Raw genomic sequence first — 27,700 nt, 5'->3', positions numbered from 1 at the left:
AAGGTTTCCTACAGTTTTGGAAGAGCTAATTTTTCTCTAAACTGGTAAATCTGTAGCATCAAATACTTAAAAATACTTGACTCTCTTTCATTTTTCTTTTTTTCTTTACTCTCCAGGCCTTTTAATGGGATTAATTATACAGTATGTGACAAAATCACCAGATGTTGAAAGTGGGACTGTTTATGAATGTGAAAAGCTGAAATCTGGGCCATCCACTCTGCTTATTAACATAACTAATCAGGTCTACGAATATCAATACAAAAGAGAGATCAGCCACCACAATGTCAATGGTCACCAGGGCAATGCGATGCTTCAAAAGGTAAAACCTATCTTATTTTTGTTCTAAACTCTGTAAGATATTTATTTTATTTTCACCCTTGAAAGAGGAAAATAAGCTTCAAGTTAAAATGAGACAGAGAGAGAGAGTCTATTCTGAGTTTAGGGTGAGCAAGATAAGTGATGAAGAGCAGTAAAGGAAATGAGGTGTGGTAGAACCCTGACCATCATTTAGCTCCAAGCTGACTGTGTGCTTGCGGAGTGGTTGCCTAAGCTGTTTCAAATGACAGTCCCATCTCCTGCAGACACTGAGTTCATTACAGACACAGCTGTTAACTTGGATTCATTGCCACTAAACCTTTATAAACCCCACTGGTATCTTTATTTTTCCTCTGTCTTCAAAGGGACTTGCTCTGGCAGGATAATGCAAGGGGAGGTTACCTCCTGTGGACAGCAGAGGAAACTGCCAACTCTAAACACCTTTCAAAACACAAACTTGTAAATATGTACTTAATGTACATTTTGATTCATCAGAGCATTCTCATACATTCTTCCACCCCTGCAGTGGTCCTCAGCAGGGACTTCGCTGCCATGGGGAGATACCATTGTGGCAATTCAGGCTGGATGCAAAAAGGGAAGTGTGGGAGAAAATTTGCAGTCTTTCACAATGTCATGCCCTTTTCTCTTTTCCAGTATATAACAAAATATTTTACTTTGTTATTAGAGTCGTTCCCTGCCTATGTAATATTTGCTTCTTATGATGTTCGCTTGTTTTAAAAAATGGCAGCCATTTGAAGAACACTGCAGTGCAGAGGCACTTTTTAAGACCTGGATTTTGTGCTCAAAGACATTGTATATTCACATGAAGCTTCTAAGCCCTTACCAATGGCATTTTAAAATATTGCAATGCATTATTTTGCTTTCTTTCAAGTATTATTGTTTGTGGAGCACAGTAATACATGATCCTGTGTATTATACGGTTATCGTTATAAAAACTTTTAAGTTATGCTTACAATGTACACTGGGGAGCTCAGCAGAATTAGGATTTAACCATCTGCTCAAATTTCTTGCTGATGCAGCACCATTTTGTGCCTGTCTGCTGTTCTGCTGTTACTGCCAGACTTGCCCTTCTCAGAAAGAACTAGACTGTCAAGGACCATTAGAGTTGTGGTGGGTGGAGACAGGAAAATACTGTGGCAGTAAGACTAATCAGGTTTTGCTGAATCTTCATCCTTTTTCCTGCTAACTGGTTGCAGTTGCAGCTTTGTCTTAGCCAAAGTGTGTGTTTAGTTTCCAGGGCATATGTACTAATCCATTACATTTGATCATCTTCATCAGACCTGGTACTGAAGCTGACTTAGGACAAAGGAGGAGCACTGACTTGCACAGAAATTTCTGGTGACCTTACAGGGAACTGCCTGATCTTGTTTCCATAATCTCACTTTGCTGGAAGGCTCTTAAAAGTCTCTACTGTGAATTGTAGTTCCTCTAAATTATTGGAGAGACCTCAGTCTGCCTAGATTTTCACTTCTTTTTCCTTTAAAATTTCCTGCCAGATGCCCTCTTGAAAAGAAAATAAATAAAAAAGGAAAAGGGATAAATTCAGCTGTATTTAGGAGACAATAACAATGCCTGGCAGCCTTCCTGACTGGCAAAAGCACTAATGTAAAAAACAGAAAGCATGATCACACCATGTTCTGTGTTTTGTACAACTGTAATTCCCTTTTGACTGCAGTAGAAGTGTTTACTTAGTGCCTTTTATCAGAGAGAATAGATTGTGCCATGATTTACAAACATGTATTCTTAAGAACATGGTTTTGAATAATAAAACATGCAGTCAGGATTTCTGATGCCCACAGAAAAGATATTTTGACATATTTGCTGAGTTCATTCCAAAATTAACATTTGAAAATGTTAGTTCATAAATTAAGAAAATCCTTTTTCCATCATGTTTTCAATGATGGTGCCAGCACAGCTAATGTTGCTGGCAGGTTATTTAGCTCGCTTTCAGCTTTATAACTCAAAGTGAGCAAGATGGAAAAAAGTCTCAGCTCTCACTTCCTGTTTATCAAATCAAGCTGTTAGTAAGAAGGCAGAAATAATTTTGTAGGCAGGTCTTACTCTTTTGAAGAAAAATAATCTAGAATACTGTAGCCTTAAAATATCACTTCATCTGAACAAAATGCAAGCCTTTGCACTAATTACCTCCTGTCACTTAAAAGTATTGATATAATATAGCCCACTGACAGAACACTAAGCAGTACACAGGCTTATTTAAGTTTGTTTTTTTCTCCAGCAATGCTGTAATTTTAAAGAGAATTCTATTTTATTGAAAGCTATTTGTAATGAATTGCAGTGGCTGGGCAATGTCCTTGGTCTTTCTCTGTGCCAGAAGTTGAAGGCCTCAGTGCATTTCCTCATTCTAGCATTACTTTAAAATTTTAATGGCTATTTTATAAACCATTTCCTTCAAAGGAAATGTTACATTGGTTTTGGTGGTGTAGGCCTTTTATCGCCATTCTGTACACAGGGAATTGAGGCCCAACACTGCTGATGTATCTTTCCTGCAAGTGAACAGGAGATCCATGTCTGACCCAGGGGTCATGTCATGGGACTGTCAAGTTGATGTCTGGTAGGGCAGCTGCTGTCGCAGGTAACGCTGCTTTTATGTGTTACCTGTAATGTAGCACGTGATTGATCTCCTTCTTGAAGGAATACTTTTCAAGTAGTAATCTGCATCTGTAAACTGTAAGGAACTACCCATTTATACTTCCAAGAAAACAATTCAGAATAATCCCACAGACAGTGGAGGTGAGCCTGAGATCAGTCCTGATAAGAAGATACAATTAAAACCTATCATATCAAATTAAATGCTACTTTATTTGTTCTTACCCTCTCTTCTGTCCTTTCTGGCAGATGACCTTTGATCCTTCCATCTTCTTCAATATTTTGCTGCCACCCATTATATTTCATGCTGGATATAGTTTGAAGAAGGTACGTGTCTTTTTCCTTATGTGACAAAAGGGACTGAGTGTGGCTGCTGCTCTGTAGACCCAACAGGCCAGTGACAGAGGACAGAGTCAGCTAACAATTATATTGCCTGGGAAGAACTTGGCAGGAACGGATTAAAATGAATGATCCATGGTCCTCATTCTGCTCCCTTTCTGTCCCTGTGCAAAGATCTGATCGTGCAGTTTAGGACACTTAGGCCTCCCTGTTTTCAGAAGAGACCACTTTGAATGCCGTGAACTGCAGGCAGGAGCAGCCTCTCTGTGTTTCACATCCTGCCTGATCAGGACTTTGTTCAAGGGATGGGGTTATGATACCATTTGTATCAGGTACTTCCAATGTGAAATTCTGCTAAGATCCTGAAACATTTGTCCAGATACATAAAAAAGATGGAACTTTGATGGCATTCCACTTGGGGAAAAAAATTAAACGTCTTTAAACTGTATTTTCCAAAATAACTGAAGTAGCCAATATTGTTCCATCTTCTATATGTGATAAGTGTTGTAACAAATGGTACTGCTAAATGTGTTTCTACTTGGTCTGGATACTTTTTTATTCACTATATTACAAAGGACTTTCTTTCCAACTTTCCTCCCCAGAGACATTTTTTTCGTAACTTAGGATCAATTTTAACCTATGCCTTTTTGGGAACTGCCATCTCCTGCATTGTCATTGGGTAAGTGAGTGTCTTCTGCTGTTATCACATGCTTGGTATTTTTTTCAATTAAAAACTAAACTGTAAAAATAACAGACCCTGCATGGTCAATAAATAACAGACCCTGCATGGTCAATATACTTAGCAACTTGTGTATCAGATAAAGTAATTCCTTCTCAGGAAACACTGAGATGGAAAAGGCAAAATTCTTGGATAGCCAAGGACTGTCCCAGGCATTCAGAAAATTGTGTCCTTCATTTTTGGTCTGTGACTGGTGTAAGCATAAACTGCCTTCTACACTCCATAGCTGTAACCATCTGTCCTGAGAAATAGGACCATTGTCTCAATTGAAAATCCATGCTTCTAACCAGAATTTCTTCTAGAGAAGAGCAGATCTCTTAACAGTAAGGGAAGGACTTTAAATCTCAGAGGGGGTAGGAATAGATACCTCATGGCATATATGTAAAATAACTGGAGTCATTTCAAAGGCTAAGTGAAATTTTTAGTTGAAGATCATATGAAAAGCCTCAGTCTGGAATTATGTGTCAATTGAGCCTGGGTAACTCAATGGCTTCTACAGAAAAAGAGGAAGGAAAGAAAGTAGAGGGGCAAAATATCCTGTTTTAGTTCCAGACCTGCTTAGGGAAAAGTTTCTAATTTTTTTTCAAATTTACCTAACTAAAGAAAATACTTGCTAGTCAGAAATGGATTATATCTTTCCAGGCTGGCATGGTGTGAAAATTCTGTTTGTCTGTTCGATTCACCCAATGAAAATTAAACAAAACATTTAAAAATCCTTTTGGATCTTAAAATTTCAAGTTTTTCATGATATTTATGAATTTCACATAGATACTTCAGCTCTCACATTCTGGAAAAATTCCTGATGCAGGGGAAAACAAATGAGCAGAGTTGGACTCTGCAGTGAGAGGGCCTTTGTGCCTGCCCAGAGCCTTACTGAGAGGAGCAGTGCACTGCTCCCAGTTAAGCCTGAGCATTGCTGACATCCCCTGGCATTTCTGTGCTGGAGACTTGCATGGAGATGGCTGAGCTACCTCAGTCTGGATGGTCTGGGGAGGTGATGGAGCAGTGCTGCATGGAAATGAGTAAGTCTTGCTGAGAGGCTTTGATCTTGCTGGTATTGTGCAGAGTTAAATTGGCAAAAAAAGTCACAGAACTGTCTGGTGTTCAGGTGTTAGACTAGGAAGCACACTATAATTGGTAGGCCTTATTTTCTACAGCCTGGGCTGTAGAACTCTGAAATTTAATCTCTGCATGATATGGAAGGGTATGTGGAAAAACCTCAGGTATTGTGAGGGCGCTTGAATTTAGAACTGGTTGAGGTTCTGTATTGACAGCAGCGTCAAATTATAGAAGCAGCTAATTTTTTTAATGTCTGTCTTTCCCTTTCTTTAAGTAAAGATGTATGTGCTGCATCAAGGTATAAAGCCCTTGCTGGCATTATTACAAGATGGAACTTTCTCCTTTAATATCATTTTAATAATAGTAAAATACATGAACAACCTATAACTTAGAGTTCAATGATTTTAAAACCATTCTTTTATGTGTATGTCATCATACCTATCTTGATATCCTAGATTCCGAATAATCAAGTAGCTTAGTAAGCATAATGCACAGGAGGTATTGTGTTATTAAAAGCTCTGCAAGCCATGGTCACTCCAAGTGCCAGGAAAATTTAGACTCTGCAATCAAAGTATGATCATCTTCTGTGCTGAAATACAAAGGAGTGTAAACTCTCAGTGTGGCTGTCTCCCCTTCATGTAAGAAAAACCAGTGAACATCTATGGGCTCAGGAAAAAGGATGCCTTTCAGACCCAAAGCTGTAACTACAGGAGGCACTGTGCCATGTGTCACATTTATTGGAGGAGGAAAAGCTTCATCTCACTTTTCTTTGTGAAAATTTCCTCGAGAAATGGCACCTCATCACTTCTTGAAGTTCACAGCTTGGACAGCTGCACCACTCATATTTCTCCCCTGTCTTTATTTGCATTAACATACCTATGAACCTTGTTCTTGTTTCTTTTCTTACCCATTTATATGGCAGCGAGCACCCCTAAGGTTGAAATTATAAATTCAGTAAAAAAATCTACAGTTTGAGCTGAATGGTAGCACAGTTCTGAGGTAACAGTGGTTCTGGATCTCAGTTGGAGTCTTCCTGTGCTTCCTCTCTCTTGTCTCAGCTATTCAACATAAACCAATAGCCAACAGATCTGTGAGATTGCAGGAAAGCATTAGGGTCGTCCAACCTAGTAATGCTTTTAAACATGCATTTAGTTTATGACTCTGACATTGCCCATGTTAATGGAAAATTCCAGAGCAGCTTTGATAATTTTGTTAAAATAAACATAATATATTCAATTTAGCCTATATTCCAAATACTTTCATGCCTGTATCCATGCTATTTTATTTAAAACAGAATAAATGCAGATAGAATCTACTTCAAAAAGTTCCTACTAAGAACAATTCCTACTAGCAATTCAAAGTTCCAGCCCAAAGTCAGGATAAAGATCAAAAGGAAACCTTAAGGGAGAGAGTAGTAAGCACTGGGCCTTGCAGGGTGTTCTTGTACAAACCCACAACACCCACTGGAATCACTGCAGAGAAGGCAGTAATATATTCAGAGTAGGGCTTGTGTGAATGTGAAGCATGTTTGCATAATGTACATGTCAGGATAAGAAGGAGATAATGACTGCATGAAGAAGAAAGATTATATGAAAACTCTACTGAAAGGAATGAAAAGTAAGTCCTAAAAGAAAAATATGTCTTCAGACAGAAAGGGTGAAGAACCCTGAGGTACTTCTAGGTTTCATTGCTATAAACAAATATTTTGTGCACAGGTATGATTAAACATGTGCCTTCTTCTCATTATGTGAGCACAACACACACATAAACAGTACTTTGATATCCACAGGCTCAAGCTCTGTGTGTCTGCAGCCTCTCACTGGGGCTGTGTTCCTGCTGCCCGGGTTACAGATGAGTAAATCCTTCGGGGGCTCACTGAAGTGGCAAGGCAAACCCTGTAACAAAGAAGGACCAGACCTCTCTTTGTCAATCAGAAACAGCTGGGAAATATCATTAATAAAGAACAGAAACATCATTTGGATTGTTGCAAACTCTTAGAGTGCTAAAACGTTGCCATGGAACACACAGATACAATGGTGCCTGTCTCCTCTTTGTGAGTCTTTGCTTTTGTGTGAAAGGCCTCAAGAAAGAGGAGCTGTGTGGAATTTGAGTGAAAAGGCTATAATCAGATATTCCCACTGAGGGTGAGAGAAGGAGGAGTAAGAGAGAGTGGGGTTTTTTAGTGAAGATTGTGCCAAAACGTACTTGCTTTCAGCTAAGTACTGCTCTAAGGAATGCCTGCCCATGTTAGCTGTAAGACTGTCCTCGGCCTCTTAACATACATGAAGGATATAAAGCTTTCCCAGCAAAGCAAAATTATGCCCTTTGTACCAAATCTGACTACCAAGGATCCATGCAGAGAGATCCTATAAGGGAAAGGGGAAACTCTCCCTCTCCAAGCCCTATTGACTGCAGAATTGCTGAAGTGGTCCCCTTCATGGTGAACAGTCTGCTGACTCCAGGTCTGCATGACATAAGATTATATAAGATCCAGTCTTTCAACAGATCTTTTCTCTGTCAGTGGTTCCAGCTTCCTATCTTCTGAAGAGTAGTGTGGAATAATCACTGAGACAGCTCTTTCTTCCTAAGAAAAGCCATACAGGCCAAGTCTCTCTGAGGCTCAGTCTGATACAGGGCAGGCAGTCTTTTGTTGGAGGAGACTTCTTGAGTTTCATAGACTCAGAGGATAACTTAGGTTAGTTATCCTAACCAAAATTAGGATATCCTGGAAGCAATGTCTGGATGTCTGTAGTCATCCAGAACTCTGGGAAATCTGTTCCAGTCTTAACCACCATCACTACAAAGACTGTCTGTTTATCCAATTGGAATTTTCCTTGCTTCACCTTGTAACCCTTGCCTCCCATCCTTTCCCTATGCAGCCCTCAGAAGGTGGCTCTATGTTCTCTGGACCCACCTGAAGATAGCACTTAGCTCCACTCCCATCTACAAAAGAAAGCTCAGCTTCTGTCTCTTCTCATATGTCACAGCCCTCAAATTACCTTGGTGGTTCTCTGCTGAGCTGTCTCCTATCTGCCTTCCCTGTACTGGAGTCCAAAACAAACCCTCTATTCCAGATGTCACCTCTCAAGTGCCAACAAAAGACTTCATGTCTTCGCTTGGTTTGCTCACCGTGCTTCCATGAACACAATGTGGTTTGCAGTCACCCTGCATAGCTGCTCTTGTGAAGTCCCATTCTGATTTATGCTCCATTTGATATCCTCCAGGACTCCAGGGGTTTTCTGCACATACTTGTGTAGCCAGCCATGCTTCTGTGGGACTGCTACATAGGGTTGCTCTACTTTTCCATATGTACCTCAATATTAGCTGTGTATTATGATCACTGTGAGCTGAAGCACCACTGACCTGATGCTACTCAGTGAGTGCATGAAAACTGGGCTGCTGAAGTATTAAATGAACATCTGCCCCCTCTTGCCTTTTTTTTAGGTTTTACACCTTGGGAAGAAGCAGGGAGAAGGACCTAATTTCAACTTCTGCAAGGAATAGTGTTATCTTCACTTAGATTCTATTTTTAATAAACTGTGCTGGGTTTCATCTTCCAGAATTGATGTCTGTCATAGATATTTTCTATTTTGATAATGGAAGAGTGCTTAAGTATTTGGAAAAATCTTGATACTATGGTAACAACCTATCAGAGCAACATATTGAGCAGCAGAGGGTGTAGAACTATTTGCATTTTTCCCCTCTTGAAATCCTTTTGACTTCTTTGATCAGCATTCTCAGTGGCAGCCAGGGCCAAGATGCCTATGCACAGGAGCACTGACATTATTAAGTTGGGCTTATCTGTGATTTTTTATTTGGTTTCACTTGGGTTCTCTCAAATTGCAATGCCAAAACAACATTTTTGATACTCAGAATGCAGCATGTCTGCAGTCACTTACTCATATTTTTCCAGCCTGTCTACTACTTTTGGCAAGGCCTGATTTTTCTGGAATTTAAAGCTATCTTAGTGTGCAACTCAAATAACAAATGTATTTGCAGAAAACATGGGCCAAGTTTGATCTGTCTTTGTGGCTGCACTGAGAATTTCGTTTGAATAAAGCTGAGATAAAAAATGAGGTTTGGATCAGAAAAAGTAGAGTAATTATAGTTTTGAACAAGTGAAGTTACAAAAAGCAAACAAATTATAATAGTGGTGTTAGCAAAAATCCTTCCAGGATGATCCCTGTTTTAAGAGGAAAGATGCTGGTGTTGTTATTAGCTGCTCAGTTTGCATAACCTTCTCTGGCTGGGGAGACAGGAGTTCTCCATAGGTCAACTGAAGGCACAGGTGGTTAGTTTGGCTTGATTCATTCCAGTACGTCTGTGAGCACATGGATGCTGGATTTACAGTAACCATGTCAGATCACCTCATGGCAATCAGTGCTCAAAGTTCAACTTCTAATTAAAAAACCCTCATAGAATCAAGGTATTTCTTTTGTGTGTTGGTGTTTAACTGCAGTGACTAACAGCTTGGACAAAGAAGTCTCTTCTGACATTTAAATTCAAGTGTGAGGAATAAATTAATCATACTTGATTCTCACAGGCAGTCAGGAATCCTTTCCTTTGCCATTTCTCACCATTCTACAAATGAATATTCAAATGCTGTCTGCATATGATCACTAAATGCTGAGACTACAATAATATAATATAATATAATATAATATAATATAATATAATATAATATAATATAATATAATATTATATTATATTATATTATATTATATTATATTATATTATATTATATTATCTATCTAAATTATTTTTTTTAAAACTGAATCTTGAATAGTTTTACTTGAAAACCAGGACAATTGTTTTTGTTTCTATACATAGACATACACCTATATAAGAAAAAAATTTTAAAAGAGAAAAAGAAAGGAGTATCAAGAAATATCAAAAACCTATCCAGATATTTTTGTTGACCACAAGATTAGATTTTCCATCATAACTTTCTATGAAAGTAGACGTTCTCCATTCAAATATCTGTGGTATCAAGATTCCACCATCACATGAAATTTATTTCTTAACTGTACTGTTTTAGCAGTCCCTCTTTGTGCCTCCTAAAGAAGGATGGGTTGGACTGAATTAATAACATTTCTGCTCAAATGCAGCACTACCAAGAAATGTTCAACTTTCCTTTGCAGAGTTTACCAGGGTAAGATGCAACTCTTCAGTCAGAGATTTAGTTCTCTCATTGTTATACCTACCCAAACATTATTCTAAAAGTGAGGACACACGCACCCGAGAGCTTCAGCAGGCAGTATTTGTGGTTACTGAGCTCTGCAAGACTGGTGATATTTTTTTTATTTTCACAGGTATTTTGGTAGTTTGGCAAAGGCTAGAGGGAAGTTCAGTGAGGTTATGGGTGTGTATATTACTTTCTGCTGGAAGCTTAATGGAATATACAAATGGAGTCTGCTGATAGGAAACAGTACTGAGCTTATTATCTGGCTGTTCTTTCTCACTGAAGGGCGATGGATAGACTTTACAGCCTGGAAATGAAACACTTGTAGCTATGTGCTCCAGCAGAGCAAAGCCAAATATTGTTTGGCTTGAATTTACTGTGAGGTGCTGTGGGATTCTTCTGGATTTTGGAACTGTTTCTGCAAGGGAAAATGGGGCCAGGTTAAGGCTAACAAAAAACAAAATCTCTGTTACAGAGCTCTCCATAAACTAAGAAAATAACTTTACAAGGATTATCTGCTGCTGCACCAGCTAAGCTCTTGCCTTCCCAGGTGATAACTTTTGTATTAATTTAGGCTCAATTCATGTATAAGGAAAGTAATATTTTTTTCCTAATTAAAATATTGTTTTCTACTGCATGTTCCCATCAAATGACATAAAAATCCCCAGGTCCCTCTTTCCTACACACACCACTTGTAAATAGCAAATGCTTAACCCCACAAGCAAGAATAAAAGCTTCATTTTTGGTACAAACAGAAACTGGTGAGGGGGAGTGTGAAAGTATTTTGGTGCTGTAGAAATTAACTGAGGGAGAAAGAGGGAAAAAATATATATAGACCACTTGCCCTCCTCAGTGGTAGAACCCGCTGAACATCAGATGTCTGACTTCAACAATTTCTAACAATCTTTTGAAGCCAGATATCAGCCTATGAGTGGAAATAAAGAGAAAACTAGTACACAGACATTCACTGAATGTACTATAACTGTTGTAAGAGTACAGCGCCTTTGCTGTACCCCTTTTTTAGATTTTGGCTGCTTCCATGTCCCATCTTGGAGTGAATGCAGGCATTTTCTTTCAGTCATGAGACAGAATTGCTCCAGTTTTGCATTGACTTGAGGAAACTCAACAGAGATGATTTAGCTGAAAAATCAAGCTAAGTCTCTCCAGATTTCTCCAAAGTAGGCAGATGAACACTGAGCCCTGGCAGGAAAAGAACTAGTGTTTAGTTGTTAATGTGCAGCTCAGGTGCCCAAAGCAGTAGCTTTGATTCTTTGGTCAGTCCAAATCTGAGGTCATTCCACTGCAGTCTGTGGAATTGCCACATATGACTCGTGGCTGCAGCTGCAAGGGGTAGTTGCTGCTTCTCACTTCTTTTCAAAGGTGTGGGGTGAATCCAAAATGGGTTTGTAAGTGTAAGTTTAGAGAAGCTTGAAAATATACACCCACTGTGATACCTGGGTTGGGGAATTCTGCACAGGGAGAAAAGAGGAAAGAGGCTTCTTCATAGCCACAATTCAGAGTTCTGGCAGGTCTAAAAGTTATAAAGTATTTTAAAAATCACCTCCTATTTGTATGACTTGTGAAATTATGAATAAGAAACTGGATTAAATCAAGACACTGATCCAAAATAGCATTTCCCAGACCACTGACACCCACACAGAGTGGAAAGTTCTTCCAAGAGTACTTTGATGCCTTCAAGTATGTGGTGCTGCAAGTTCAGTCAGAATTTGTAGCTATTTCACAATAAGCATCTGACATTGTTTACTGCGGCAGAGCTGATCATGCAGAAAACAGTTTTTCTTCTCATAAACAGATGTGTCAAGCAACAGGGTGTCATTATTTGTATCATCCAGAAGAACCCCTCAGCATACTAAGGAAAGACATGTATGATAGGGAAAACCAAAGGTGTGGGGCTGCAGAGACAAACAGAACCTGGACTAACAGGAGATTCATCTAAAATAAAAAGAATGTTTCATTTGGTATTTGATACCCAGCAGGTTCTCCAGGAATCCATCAAAAAATTTAAATCGTGCACTCTTCTGAAAAACATGCAAATAACATTTGTTGCAAAACAGGCAAACCACTCAAGTCCAGATATTTCCCAAGAAACCCTACCCTGGAAGGAAGCGTCTGTGTGGTTTTGGTTTCGTTTTGTGGGGTTTTTTTACAAAGTGTCTTCCCAGTTGCCTTGAAAGTCAAAGCTTTAACTGCAGGAAAGAATACTCTTGAATAGAGCTCCTAGTGTCTTCTTCCCTGATATTCATGGATCCTGTAAGAATTAACACACAATGTGGCTTCCAAAGATTGCCAGTCCCCTATTTCTCTGGCTGTGGATCATCCATAGCCCTGTGCAAAAAATCTTCCTTAGCTGCAACATCATTTGCAGTCTCAAGTTTTCAAGTCTGCTCTTGCAGTCTCTACAATGACTTTCAGGGAAAACATTTTTTGCAGAGCTGGTGAAATGGAAAATATGCATCCCTCATGGCCTCTTATCCTGAAATCCACTGCCTTTCTCAGTATATCCTATCTTTCCAGAGCAATTCCAGGCTACAGAGGAGATGAAAGCAGAAGGAGGTATATTGACTCTGATGTATTAGTTGATTTTCTACCTCTTACAGATATTTTTCCACACTGCATGAGAAACCTGCACACCAAGCCTGTAAGTAGGGAAGGCATCTCCACTTCAGCCCAAGCTGTGCATCGCTCCAGGCCATACATACCTGTATGGCTTTGCTAGGTAGAGAGCCAGGCCATGTTTCCTTCTAAGTCAAAATGGGCAACAGTGTGACCTCTACCATGTACACATGGACTTATGAGTTGGTTGCAAAGTGTTTCAAGCTGCTTCATGCTGAAAGGTGTAACAGAAATTTAAAACAGAGGAGGAAAAACCTATTCCACTAGAGTAGCATGGAGCTACCTGCAACCTGCAGTCTCTTTGAACTGACACATTTACTCTTAGACAGATCAAATGCTGAGCAACATTGGGAAGTGTACAGACAGCAAGTAACTCATTGGAGCAGAAAGAGAGTGGGTGACTGAGATCTCCTACCTGTTATCTTGAAAAATTCATAATATGCCAGCTCAAAAGATGCTTTGTTCTCCCACCCACCACCATTTTACATACCCCACTTCTGAGCCAGTTGATCAAACGGTGCTCTTGTATCTTTCAAGTATTTTATAGAGCACAAGTGGTTTTGGCCTGAAACGTTCTGTAAACACACCAGCTTTCATGATGGCCCTGGGACAGATGGGGCACTTGGTGGAGACAGAACCTTCAAAAGCTGCCTCGGTCAGGTAACCAGATCCTACACAGTGAGAGGCAGATGACATTTAAATACTACACAAAGCTTTTCTTCTGAGTATTAAGACGACAATGAATCATCTAAGGTGTGTCCCTAGTCTTGGTTCTCTTTAAAATACCAGTTATGTAAGAACTCCATTACATTTGACTCCATATTCCATACATTTGACTACGATGATAAATTGCAGCAAGTTCAGTGTACGGCCACCAATATGGACAAAGGCTGGGATACTTGCCCCATAAAGAAGAAACTGAAGAAACAGAGCTCATTTAGCCTAAGTAAGAGGAGCTTTGAGGGGAGATTACCAAGAAAGAAAAGCCAAGCTCTTCACAGTAGTGCATGGTGAGAGGACAAAATTGACAGACATAAATTGTAATTTTAAAAGACTTTAAAAAATGTATCTGACTTGATATAAGCAAAAGCTTTTTCTTCATGAGGACAGTCAAGCATTGGAACAGTTTGTCTAGAGATTCTGGTTGTGTAATCTCCATCCTTGGAGGTTTTCAAAACCTAAGTGGCTAAAGCCCTGAATACTCTGATTTGAGCTCATAGCTGACCCTGCTTTGAGTAGGAATTTTGACTAGAGACATCCTCTGGTCCCTTCTAACATAAGTTAGTCTAAATTCTATGTTGCTGTAAATACCAAACCTTACAGCAGAACATATGCTGCCCCTAGTCCATCCCTTTCAGCCTTTTTCGACTTTCAACTTCCTACCACTTTTTCTGATTCAATTGTCTTGGTCCTCATTACCCCATAACCAACAGTTATCTTCCAGGCAGTTTGTCTTTCTCCTCACCTCCTCACCTTTTGTTGAAATACAGCATCTGCAATAAAAAGGTCTTTCTGAAGAAAAATTAGGATTATTTGACTTCCTTCTGAAGCAAGGACTTTATGCATGAAGATGGCTCTTAAACGCTAGTTATCCTCAATTCTTAGTCAGCTCCATATCTTAAAAAGGAAAACAATCACTTTTCTTTCTGTAATACACTGACTGGGCACTTCCTTGCTCTTTGCAACACCGCCTCTCCCTAGCTAACCACTCTCTAGCTGAAGCTTAGCAGCAACCAAAATTGAAATGTGAAAAGACAACAATTACCACTCCTTTTTGACCTCTCCGCTATTGAGAGCATGGGTGCTTTTATCTCTTATATGGTATTTATGTGCACAGTGCAAATTTTGAGCAGGATGATGTCACTGATTAAAAAAAATAACACACTTGATCTGCAAAAAGGCAATGACTGACAGTGAAACCTCTGCAACAGGAATTTGAGGTCACGTACAGGCACAGTGACTGACCCAGAGGCTGCACCAGTGATGTCTTTTTATAGCCTGTTGATGTATGAGAGGGTTGCTGTTCTTCAGACTTAAAATGAAAAACAATTTTTTCTTTAATTGGACACATTCCTTTCTTCCATCCTTACTACCCACTCATTGATGAAAACAAGGGAAGATTCATTTTACCGAGGAATAGGAATTATTTTCAGAGTTCTGTTTGCCTATTTTATTTAACCCAAGTGGGACTGCATGTGAAAACATTAGGTTTGTTCCCTGTGAATAATCTTCTTTTATTTGATTTTGGTAGGGGAAAGAGTTAGTGTTTATGCTACCTCAATGGAAAATAAGTATCATAAAATGAAAGTAGGAAAGCAGAGAACCTATCTGAAGCTGTTCTCTATTGCAAATCATGTCATGTGGTTTATGAGACTGCCCTCCTTTGTTCATCAGGATGTGAATACCGCTGGTTTCAGTTTCTTGGCCTGTGAATAACATTCACAGTGAGCTTGCTCTTCACCACTCTTTTATCACACTCAAATAATTTAGGATGGAATTGACCTTAGGTCCAATCCCCTGACAAAAACAAAGCTTACTTCAGAAGCTGGAGCAGGTCATGTGGAGCCTGCTGGTCGCGTTTTGAACGCACCTTGGTGTCCATCTCTGAGAAGCAGCTTTACTATCCAAGTGCCAGCTGGGTTTCAAACCAGTGGTCATTACTTTCTGAGCCCAGCAGGAGGGAGGGTGTGCCACCTTCTAAATCCTTCCGAGATGGGTGACTTAACCAGCTTTCCGTAATCTTCCTATGAAAGTTGTCTTGTCTGGCCCATACAGAAATCCCTGGTTCGTGCTAAGCATAACAAAGTACCTGTCTAACCTGTCTGCTATTCAGACGTTCTCATTCAAAGATATTAAAATACCTTTTAAGCTGGGCTTGATTTCTAGGTAGCAGAACAGTGATTTCGCTCCAGATGTGGAAAAACGCACTTGCTGACAGGTTACAGGGTGTGACTGTTCACACGGTATCAGCGACAGCTGGGAGACAACTCACAGCCCCTTGCCCTGCCCTGCCCTGTGCTACACCATTTGCAGCACAACCACGACTATCTGAAAAGCATCCTTTTGCCGTCATCATTCAGATGGCTCAAAAATTCAGGTATCACGAAGGGAGAACAGCCTCAGAGAGGCTGGCACCAGCGAGCTCTGCCGGAGCCAGAAGCCTTATCGATGGCTGAGTATCCTGGGATACTCATACGGAAATGTCCTAATCCCCTTTTGGCACCTTTCCAAAACACCCTCAGCTATGGCCAAAGGATCGTTTGTGTCTGATGCTCCATCAGACCGATGCTTCTGGTTTCGTTCGGACTGAATGGTGCCATCCTGCTGTTGATCGCACTTTAACACGCAGCACGCGTGGCTGGGGCTGTACAGTTTTAACTCCTTCCGCTCTCAGCCCCGAGCCGTCGGCTTTGCTTCCCACGCGCCAGAGAGGGGAGAAAAAACTCATCCTGACTACTTTTAAAACACAAACAAACGACGAGAGAAGGAGCAGGCACAGCGTTTGTCAGCAGCGCCCGGCGCCGCAGCGAGCAGAGGCGGAAAGGCGGGCACGGCATCCCCGCAGTGCCCGCAGCAGGCACCGGGTGGCGCCCGCGCTCCGCCCGCAGCCGAAGGCGCAGCCCGGGCGGGGCGAGCGGCGCTGGCGGGACGCGTGCCCGCCGGGAAGCCGCGCTTCCGCCCACCGCAACCAAAACTCCATGTCGAGCCCGTGGTTCCTAGTCAGGGCTTCTCTAGGCTGGTCCTGGAGACACCAGGACACATGGGGTGGGGGGACTAGTCTGGGGGATCCAGATCCAGGATATGCTCCAGTTCCAAATCAGGAGGAGCCAGCGCCAGCTCTCTTGTTTATCCTGTGACAGAGCAGTTTCCAAAGTCTGGAGCAGCCAGGAGTCGCGCTTCTGTCTTCTCAGACTTTGAGCACGGGTTGTACTGGGTTTACTACAAGTTACTAAACAAGCATCATCCTTTACATGTCACTCTTCAAACACTGATCTACCCAGGGGTTCTGAATAACACAGTAAATGAAACAATTCTGATGAACCATCATTAGAAAACTAGGGATGTCTTGGGGATACAAGGGAGAGTCTCTTAGATTATTGTCCAGTCTGCAAAAATATCAGTGTTAATAATCAGTATGATTTTTAAAAGTTTTCGTATAGTTTTCTAAGTAGGGACTTAGTTACTGGAGCTGTGGCACAGTGATTTAAGGACATCACTAACAAAGTTACACAATTTGTGGGAACACTTTGAAGAATGGAAGTGACTCAGAAGCCTGCAGGAGTTGTTACAATGCCCTCCTAGTAAAAAGGAATAGACTGCAAAACCCATTACAGTTGCAACCTCTCACTGGCAAATTGCAGCCTCATTAGTAATCTTGGCAACATGACGGGGGTTTTACATTACTGATCCTCTTGTTAGCCCCTCAAGTGTGCCACTGAAGCGCTCTTTCGGGAGCAGTTTGTGGAAGTGAATGTTGTAAATATACTGCCTTTATAGGCAAACAGACACTCTCTGTCTTTGGGGCCATCAAACTGGTGCATTCACAAACTCGCAACTCACTTAAAAATAAATGGGAAGAGAAGGTGGTAGCAGTAGTTAAACCTGCCAAAAATTAGGATCTAATGATAATTGTAAGCACATAAATTTTGTAGTATTTTCCCAGTGAGCCAAGACACATACAGTAACATAAAGTAGCTTCTTTTCCCCACAAAACTGTCTCTTGAGTGGTGTGGATGTTCTAGATAACTTATAATTCTATATGCAAGGATGGAGTACATACATACATATATATATACACACATATATAAGTATATTTTTTGTTACCTGTAAAACAGAATTATCTATCAACAGCATAGTGACTGACTTAAATGCACTAACATTACTCTAGGGCAATAGCAGTTGTTCTCAGGCAGGCAGGAGGGGGTCCTGTTCAGGTGCTCCACTAAGACAAGAAATTTATATAATTAGGAATCCGTCTGTCACAAGCATCCCCAAGCACTGCCTCGACGTCCCTCACACCACAGTCTGGCTGACAGCATGTGGTGATGCATGTAGTCAAGAAACATCATTATCTCTCCACTGTGCCACAGTTTTTGTCGTAGATTCTTTAAACCAGTCTGTTCTTCCATTAAGCTGACCTGGGAGCTGCGGAGCATCCAAGCAGACTCCTTCCACTTCAGTAGAGCACTGGTAGGAGTTTAACACATTTCCCAATAATTGCCGACAAATGCTCCATGAAGGACAAACAGTTCCACAAAGCTTCTCAGATAATATTCTCCCTGATTACAGAGTCTCAGGAGGGCTTTTCTGCCAAGGAGAAAAAAATGCCACACCTTGAGGTTAGCTTGTCATGGGCTGTAAACAAGGTGTCTGCAGCCATACTGTTCAAAAATTTTCTCCTCTGTGTTCTTCCTCTGTTCATTACTGGCCCCTATGTGGCTTCTGCTTTGAAAGAATTAATTATTCAAGCTGCCTACATACGACTTTTCAACAACCAGCCCCATTGTGTTACAAGGACAAAAACGTTCCACAACAGCCAGGACAGATGGCTGAAGCCTGGCAACACATTTCAGAGCAGTGCCACACCTCTGTGTTATCAAACCTGGGTTTATTTGCAAACCTCCTTATCTTTGATATTTTAATTATAGTGCTACTCTTGAGGATACTCTTGTTGCACAAAAACATCATATTGAATTTTTTTTTAGGGCCTCATTATGACAAAAAAACTGGGAAACACGATCCAGATGCAAACTAAAAACTGAACAATCCAAAGAATACAAACTATGTAATTTAATAAAGATCTTGTTTAAGGACTTATTATTTATCTTTTTCTAGCTTTTTAACATGTTGGGGATAGAAACACTGCTATATTATTCAGCAAATATCCCTGCTGGAATACTTTCTTCTTGCCATAGTGATACTATGTAAGCCGTGCTATCTCAAGGGAATGTGTAACACTGCAGTGCCAAGATGCTGTGCTGAGGTATATGTGCCTTCATACTTCCTTTCCTGCAGGGTTTTCTGCCTCTAAAAAGATGTCTGAGTTGCTTTCTCACACTTCTTTGATCTGTTTGATCGTTATAGTCTAACCCATTCTTAATTTCCTCTTGCTGGCCCGTTTTGAAAGCCTCATGTATGATTTCCAGTTGACAAAATTGCCATTGGGATGCCCTTGCTCTCCCTTTAGCATTGATCATCATCACTCACGAACAGATGCTGGGGAGGCAGATGATCTTTCAAATGTAGCAAGGAAGACTAGGAGGAGAATGCCTGGAGGCAGATTCAAGTACTCAGAAGGGTGTAGTCACACACAGTGGCGTTAGCTTGCTTCAGGGAGGGAGGGGAGCGAGAGCTGAACATCAAAGTGCAATGGAAATGTAAAATCCTTAGTGCTGTGATTCCTCCTTTCATCTGTGCTTTTTCTCCTGGCAAGGTGTTGCAGGCAGTTCTGCTTTCTATGCCACCGAATAGACTCAAGACTCAAGCTTCAGTGAATGTAAATGGAGCCCCTGGACCAGTTTTTTATCCTTCAGAAGTTCTAACACTCTCTGAAATTAATTTGAGATTGGATATTTTCAATCAGCAAAAGCAGCTACAAACAGTTGTTCTAGGACAAACAAGGCACAGGTATTCTTCAGGCTCAAGCTGCAACAAGATGGGGAACAGCAGGAAAATTGGGAATAATCCATCTTAGGAGACACTTTAGGCTGGTTCAAGCCATACTCTGCGGGGTGGTGACAGACTGGCATCTGGGACTGAAGCTTTGGTGCAGGATCCTGCCTATCCATGGATGCCGTGTCTCACCCCAAATAGAAGGTGGCAAATACAGGCTCAGTGTGCTGGGGGCTTCCCTCGGCCTGGGTTCCACAGCCAGGCCAGGATCCCACAGGCACTGCCCACCCTGGGGCTCCCTCAGCCTGCCTGTGGAATCCAGATGTGTCCCCTGACCTCTGGTTCTGGTGCTGTTGCTCAGCTGCAGCCAACTCTGCTGTGCTCACTCAGGTACCAGAGCAAACATCAGCATCCTTGTCCCCTTGTTCAGCCTAAGTGAGTGGTGCCTCCAGTTTGGGGATGCGAGTAAATCTGTAACATCTCTGTCAGTGCTCCCAGAGAACAATGATTTTGTACACAAGAGATTGCGGTGAAAAAAAAAGGCTGTGTGTATTAAAAACCCCTAAGACATAATATGAAAAGTATAATACAAAGTTAACACAGCAAGAATTCTGAACTGAAGGAAGGCGGGATCTTAAGACCAATTGTTAAAGTTTTGTCAAGAAATTCCAGAAATACTTACTAACTTAATTACCTGGAGCTATACCAACAGGCAGCCTAAAACAATGCTTACTTATTTCTGAAGCACTCTTAAGTTTTGTGAATAGTCACAAATTTTTTTCCATCTGTGAAGGCCTGGCCTGATTTAAGGACTTCTCTAATGTGACATGAGCAGTATCTGATGAACTGAGGTTCAACCTACAGAAAAAAACTGCTGCTGGCAACCATTTTGAGTAATCATTTGTCCATATGAGATTAAAGGGGAAAAAAAATATTTCTGCAACTTACAGCTTACAGTGAGATTTAAATAGACACTCTGTTAAACTGTTCTTGTGTCAGGCTGACCCTGCTGACCCACCAAAGCTCTGTCCCTGCCCTCCTCAGCTGGACAGGGGAGAGAAAATACAGTGAAAAGCTCTTGGGTCGAGATAAGGGCGGGGAGAGATCACTCACCAGTGACTTTCATGGGCAAAAGAGACACAGCTTGAGGAAATTAGTTTAACTTATTACCAATCAAATCAGAGTAGGATACTGAGAAATAAATACAAATCTTAAAAAATCCCTTCTCTTTTTCCCCAGCTTAACCAGTCACACGTTCACTCCCTCCTCCCTATGGCTGCACAGGGGGACAGGGAATGGGGGTGGTGGTCAGTTCATCACACCTTGTCTCTGCTGCTCCTTCCCCCTCGGGGGAGGATTCCTCAGACTCTTCCCCTGCTCCAGCACAGGCTTCCCATGGGGTCACAGCCTCCTTCAGGCACATCTACCTGCTCTGCCATGGGGTCTTCCAGGGGCTGCAGGTGGATCTCTGCTCCCCCATGAACTTCCATGGGCTGCAGGGGCACAGCTGCCTCACCGTGGGCTGCAGGGGAATCTCAGCTCCAGCGCCTGGAGCATCTCCTGCCCCTCTTTCCTTGACCCTGCTGTCTGCAGGGCTGTTTCTCTCACATATCCTCACTCCTGTCTCCATCTGTGCAGGTTTTATGCCCCTACTGAAATAGCTCATCCCAGAGATGCTGCCACCGCTGCCAATGGGCTCAGCCTTGGCCAGCAGCAGGTCTGTCTCAGAGCCTATTGGCACTGGCTCCATCAGACGCAGGAGAAGCTTCCAGCAGCTTCTCACACCCCTTTAAGCCACCCCTTTAGCCCCCTTCACTACCAAAACCCCACCACCAAACCCAATAGGGTGTTAAACGAATTTGGCTACAGCTGCTCTATAAAATCAATCCCAAAAGTGACTGTAGCTCATAGTAAGAATGCTTAGTGATGTCGGTGTCCTCCCAATGAGGGAATGTACTTCAGTCTTGCTCATTTAAGAATATAATCTTTCTCTGATCTTTGAAGTGATGAAATGAAGACGTAGATCATGGAGGCACAGAAATTAGACCAGTAAAAGGGCTATTAGACTGTAGAGCTCATTATTCCACCCCTAAAAGGCTACTTTGCAGTTCATTCTTGGGTGTTTTGTCCAGTACACCTAAAAACCTGGAAGCATGGGAAAAATGAAGGAGCAATTCTAGTGTGCAGAAATGTCAGTCCTTTTCTCTCTGCTTTGATCCAGCTATAGGATGAAGCAAAGCAGTAATTGCTGCCATTATAGAGAACAAATCTATTTGCATTTCCAAAGTGCTTCAGCTCTAGCTGTGAATGCCTAATCAGTCCTATTGCTGGAAAAATATTTTCCAGCCTCTTGTCAAATCTATGTCTGATTGCAGTGCATTACTGCAAAGCCACTTCACCCATGTCCTGGCCCACATCACTAGAGGGCTGTGTGAGAATTTTTGAAGCCAGTGCTGGTGTGTAGGAAACAATACAGCAGCGTCTGTCAGTGTTCAGTAACTGAGCCTCTAACAGAACCCTGCTCAGCATAACAAGCAAAGGTGTTTGTGTTTCTAGAACGGTAAACCCCTAAATAATGGGTGTGTAAAGGTTCCTTTACACACTTTTGTAGGAATAGTAACATTTACCCCAATGTCCATGCAAGCCTTAGCCATGATAATTACATTGCATTTTCCTCACCCAGACTTCCCCAGCAGTTTTGGCTGTAGGCTGTTTCTCATTCCCTATTCTGCATGCTTTATCAGAGTGATAAGCACTATCGAGCTACTGCTACATCCTGATGCAAACGTAGCTGCACAGTGTGACACATATTTGGATATTTACCCTGAATCCCAATGAGTTGCACCTGCTTTTCTACTAATCAGTAGTTTTGTTCTACCTTCACAAACCCTGAAAGTTTAAGGACAGTTTAAGCTTAGTATGCAGTTCTCAGGACTGATATAGCTGCTCTGTTTCAATCACCCAGCATAGAAGTGTTTCTATTTAATTTGATATGCACGTGAGTCAGACAAAAATCATTTGTCTCATGATGGTTTTACATACACATTTAAGAATTTCATCTCCTGTAATCCACTGTCACTATGTTAGAGCTGTTCCAAAGTCAAAATAATTTATATAAATATATCAATATTTTCTCATCAAAACTATTCATTTTTCATGTATTTACAAAGTAAATTTTCCATGAGAAAGCAGCCAGCACCTCACAACTGCATTTCCATTTCATGAATTTAATTATCATTCTTTTGCCTCACCCAGGAAACATTTAAGGCAATTTTCCACTTAATCATTTCAACTAAAAGCTACAGCAGTAGCTTTGGGTTTAAAGACTGTCAAATCTCATCCTGTGGAATGGGAAACTTTGTTAAACAAGACACAACAATCATGAAAGACCCTGTAATGGGAACAGCATGACCTGTAACTGGGCATGTGCACTCGTTAGTTAGAGAAGTGACCTCCCTGAGATGCACCAAATCAGTCTGTCCTAGAGATGGTACTTTCACAAACTGTTCAGGAATGCTGTGGGAAAACTTTCTTTTATACACCCAACTTATGCCTGTGTAAGTCTCCTTATCAGATCCCAGTGCTAGAAAAATAAAATACATTTACTTAGAAGGTCGTTCTGCCTTCAGGGGAAAGGAAATTAAAACCTAGACAGGGAGTGAAGTAGATCTTGACACATCTGTATATTTATGCTAGAGGTTCCATCATATATCCTACAGGATCCTATAGGTTTATATCCTAAACCCCAGAAGGAATAAGAAATAACTTCCACCTACTGCCTTCTGCTAGCAATAGCTAACCAAATTTTTTGGCAATTCCTAAGCTTAAATGGGATCTGTCCTTGGCTGTTGTCAGTGAGGAGCATGAATACAGGATAAAGCCACAGAACATACGCATGCTGCTGTGTGGGTGGGCTTTGTGCAGTGTGAACTATAGTAAAAGAAGGGAAAAAAAAAATTCTACATGGGGCTTTTTACATGGTTAAAGCCTGTGAGGATCCCCCTTATATGTCCAGATCTGACAGAAAGCAGCTTGCACTCTGAATATCTAGAACTCAGTAGCGGGGACAGGATGTTGTCATTGGCATTGTCATTCACTACCTTGAACTTGTCCAGTTGCTTGGAACATACCTAAAAGCAGAGGATTAGGGAATGACTTCTCTTGTCCACCCCTCACACTCTCCACAAACAGCAATTGCCTAACATTCCATGTGTTTGGTTATTAGGAGTCTTTGCCCCAAGGTATTTACTGTGAAAATGCTGCACCTCTTGAGGCTGAAGGTAGGTATTTTTGGCAACCAATGTGGCAGAAATTTTTGGGACCTTTTAGGCCAGTCACTGCCATAAAGCCTGAGGCTGCCTAAGCAGCAGGGACTGGAATATAGAAACATAGAAGCGTAAGTTGTCGTACTTCCATCTTGTTGCCCAAATTCACTCTTCCCCCATTAACAGTGCTGCACAGGTCTTTGCCATAGACATTTTGAGGCATCAGCGAGGAAAAAGTCAAATCTTCTGCACATCATTCTTATTATCATAATTAGCCATAATTAAAGAACAGATACATACTTGATGCATTTTGATATAAAAATAACAAAACTACAGTGAAGAAATGGCTGTGTACTATGGAGAAGAAGCAACACCACTGTGTGAAGGAGCTGACTGAAGTATTTGTGTTCTACTGGCACTGAATCTGTGGGATCCAGGAGCATAGTCTGGTGGGGAAGATGCAGCTCCCACAAGACAGCAGACTCCTCCTCTATAGGACAATGATACTTGTCAAACTCATTATTACAACTTCAGAAGCCACAAACATATTAAATCAGAGGGTTTTAAAATACAAATACAGTAGCACAATAGGGGGCTTCTCAGGGACCCTGCTGCTATATTTAATGTTTTAAAAACCATTTCTATCTAGCACACCAGTTAAGGATAACTGTATAAGCAGGGGATAACCTGCTTGCCAGAAGTTAAATGTTTCAAAGCTCATGTCCTTCTGATTCATTCTGAATCATATCACCACAAATACTTTCACCCTGAGAAGTTATTTCTTGGCTTGGAAGGTCCTATTTCTGAAAGACAGTAGTTTCATGTCACTTTAGGCCTATCTGCATGCCTGTCCATCAGTTAATTTTTACTTCTTAACCAACAAAAACCCCAATGAGCATCATTGCACATTAATACTCTTACATCCCTAGAAACAGGAGCTAGCCTGGTCACAAGAAATTTTGTTATTCTCTTCCATCTTTGTTCATTGGAGGAAGGATTCTGTTTAAAAGCAAACCCAAACTTAAAATGTTTGTTAAAGTTTGGATGTGTTTCTTTTCCTGTCTATACACTTAGAGGAATTCTCACACTTCCAGAGGTCTAAATTTTGGATTTCAATTACTAAGGCACAAGACTGATCCATATCCCGAGAGGTAACCACACCCTAGTTCAGAAATGTGGAAGTTTGGTATTTTAAAGCTGGTTGATATTCTAAAGTGCCCCTTCTTTCTCAGGGAGACTGAACCAAACCCAGGTAAGCACCTGGAAACTCTCAAGCCTTGGCAATATCCCTGTCTGTCCTAAACACAATTAACTTTTTCATCAAACAATACATTTTACATTTGAAAACTGCACTAACTTAAATATTTATTGAGGGTACCTGGCAATCTTCATTTATAGTGCAGGTATGAATTCCTCTTTTCTTTGTTCTTGAGCTATTTGTACCACTCTTTGACTGAGCTAATCCAATAAAAATGCTAAAACTGTTTCAAACATGTTTCTTTATAGTTCATTTCATGCCCTATTTTACAGCAGGTTATTCTCTAATCTCATTTACATTATTCTGAAATCACAAACTGATCATAATTACCTTTTAATGATAATACAAGTTCATTTAAAGGGAACATCAGGTGCTCCAGTGAAAACCTACTGTGGCAGTTCCTTGCAAATGAGATCATGGGGTTTATGTATTTTGATATGAAATACTAAATGAAAAGATTTTCTTGTTTTCTATGTTAAATTAAATATTTACATGGTATTTTCAAGTGTGGGGCAAAAGTGTTGCTGTTTCAGAATCTTTGGAGGAGTTCATTCTGAAATTTAGAGAATAGCTGAATTATTCATTAATTAGTTCAGCATGAATAATAACCAGAAGCATGAGTCTCTCTTCAACATAGATTGATAGCAGGTTAGGATCCAGCAATGTTTCTATACTTGGAGAGGGAATTAAAATCATTATTGGCTCTAATTTCCTTGACTCAAAGTACTTTTCTTCTGAATTTCTGCTGAATCAGACTTGTTTTCTTCCTTTAATCACTCAGATCTGAGAGGTTTGAGGACTTTCCACAGACAGGTCTTTTATACTAACATTCTTGACTGTCCTGGAAACTATTTCTGAAAGTAGGATTTTTCTGTCATATGGAGTTCTGAAGAAAACTCATAGAGAAGTTTTTTTGACACACGGAACGTTCTTGACGTTGAAAAGAAAAAATTATCCTCATATATCCCTCTGTCAATATAATAATAAGGTGATACACAGTGATATTAAATGCTGGCACATTTGAACCTTCAAAGGTGAGGAAAAGAGATACAAAGTTTTGTTCTGGGTCCATAGCTAATCTGTCACACTTAATGCTATCAGATGTGGCTAAAGCCATGGATTTAGCAGAGTCTTTAATATTAAAGTCAGACATTTATATTGATAATGGGATAGGATTAGGGATCTCAACTTTTCAGAATACAAAGCATCCACTCAGCTGAGAACTAGAGACAAACTTCTTGTATTGGAGGCAATTTTACGAGCTGCAACAGCTCATAATGTCTAAATATTTAGACAAGACTAAATTTTTCAGAATACTGACTTCTTGTAGGTAAAGAAAGAACCTTGCAGGTTAAGATTGCTAGAATTATGATAATCATTGAAGTATTTCATTGGTGAAGTGAATTCATTGCTGACTGACTGAATGAGCCAATTAACCAGTGAACCCAATTTACCCGACCCCTGACTGACTCTGTGTGTTAGTTCAGGATGAGACAACAGTTGTGTAATCTGAGAACTCTGAGTTATTGACATTTAATTACATTGGTATTAACTCCTGTAGATAATACAATCACTGTCTTATTTTCTCTCTGTAAACGGGGTATTTTCAGTCCTTTTTTTTCATAATAAAAGTCCCTTGGTGTCACTAATATTTTCCTTAGAATTCCACCATCTTCTGCAAAACAGTGATTTTGGAATTTCTAAAATAATTTTCATTATTGTATCTGAAAAATCTTATGTTTGATTTCTCTAGATTTATTTTTACTGTCATGAGGATGTCTGTCTCAAAATATGTGTGTAAGACTGTCAGTAATTCATTATCTCTTTGAGGTTCTCTCAATTTATAACACTGAGTAAAATAAATCTTGAGGTAATGTTTAAATTTGTGTAGTGCAATAAAATATTAAGTGGCACTATGATTTGGACACAGTACAGTTGACATTGTTTCATGGCTCATTTGCCCAAGTAATTATTACATTTTACTCAGCACTCAAAGATCAAGTGCAGGTTTTTCATTGCAGAGGTTCCTGTTGTTAGGTATATAATGTGTAATGGCTCTAATTTAAGTGGAGATCAGGGATCCTGAAGCTGTGTTATACTCATTAGAGAAATATTAAAAATACATTAAATTATCTGGTGCAGTTGTGAGTGGTGGTGAATAGATTTGTATGTCTGTGATGCAAACTGTTGTAAAACTCTAATACAGTAAGACCTCTTTGAAAGTCAGTCAGAAAAAAGAGATAAGAGATTTAAAAAAAAAATCCAAACCATGAAATACCATTTATTGACAGATTCCAGCAAAGATTGGTGACCTCAACTAACTTTTCATCTCATCTATGTTCACACCTTACCCCCTTTTATTCACTCCTTGCTTTTGCTACACTGTTAGTATTTACCAGCAAAATCTACAATTGTGTCTTGAAATTTTGAACCTGGGCAAAATGGGTTTTTTGCATTTTAAAGGAAAGCATCTCTATATTTCAATAGATATTTCCCATGGTTGAATGTACTACAGAGGACTATATTCTTTACTTCCATGAGGAAAAATCCATAGGAGATATTTTTAATTAAGCAAAGGCTCAGACACTGAGGCCTTCTGCATAGTCTCGTTCAAGCCAGTCCTAAAGCATCAAACACAAATATTGTTGGTCTTCCCTTAAATGAAACAA

At 40.5% G+C, this 27,700-nt stretch overlaps 1 protein-coding gene across 1 annotated transcript in view; it reads left to right on the top strand.

Moving 5' to 3' along the window:
• SLC9A9 (solute carrier family 9 member A9) overlaps window positions 1–27,700 on the top strand; it is a gene marked incomplete at both ends in the record, with an annotated part of 176,634 nt that overhangs the window by 6,480 nt on the left and 142,454 nt on the right. Inside the window, 3 exons of the mRNA XM_082287798.1 lie at window positions 117–319; window positions 3,193–3,270; window positions 3,885–3,961. Of these exons, the coding sequence (XP_082143924.1) occupies window positions 117–319; window positions 3,193–3,270; window positions 3,885–3,961 (358 nt within the window). The remainder of the gene's footprint in view (window positions 1–116; window positions 320–3,192; window positions 3,271–3,884; window positions 3,962–27,700) is intronic.

This window comes from Coloeus monedula (assembly GCF_965178545.1).
Source record: "Coloeus monedula genome assembly, chromosome: 10".
Lineage (NCBI taxonomy): Eukaryota > Metazoa > Chordata > Aves > Passeriformes > Corvidae > Coloeus > Coloeus monedula.
This window is presented reverse-complemented; position numbering and strand designations above follow the sequence as displayed.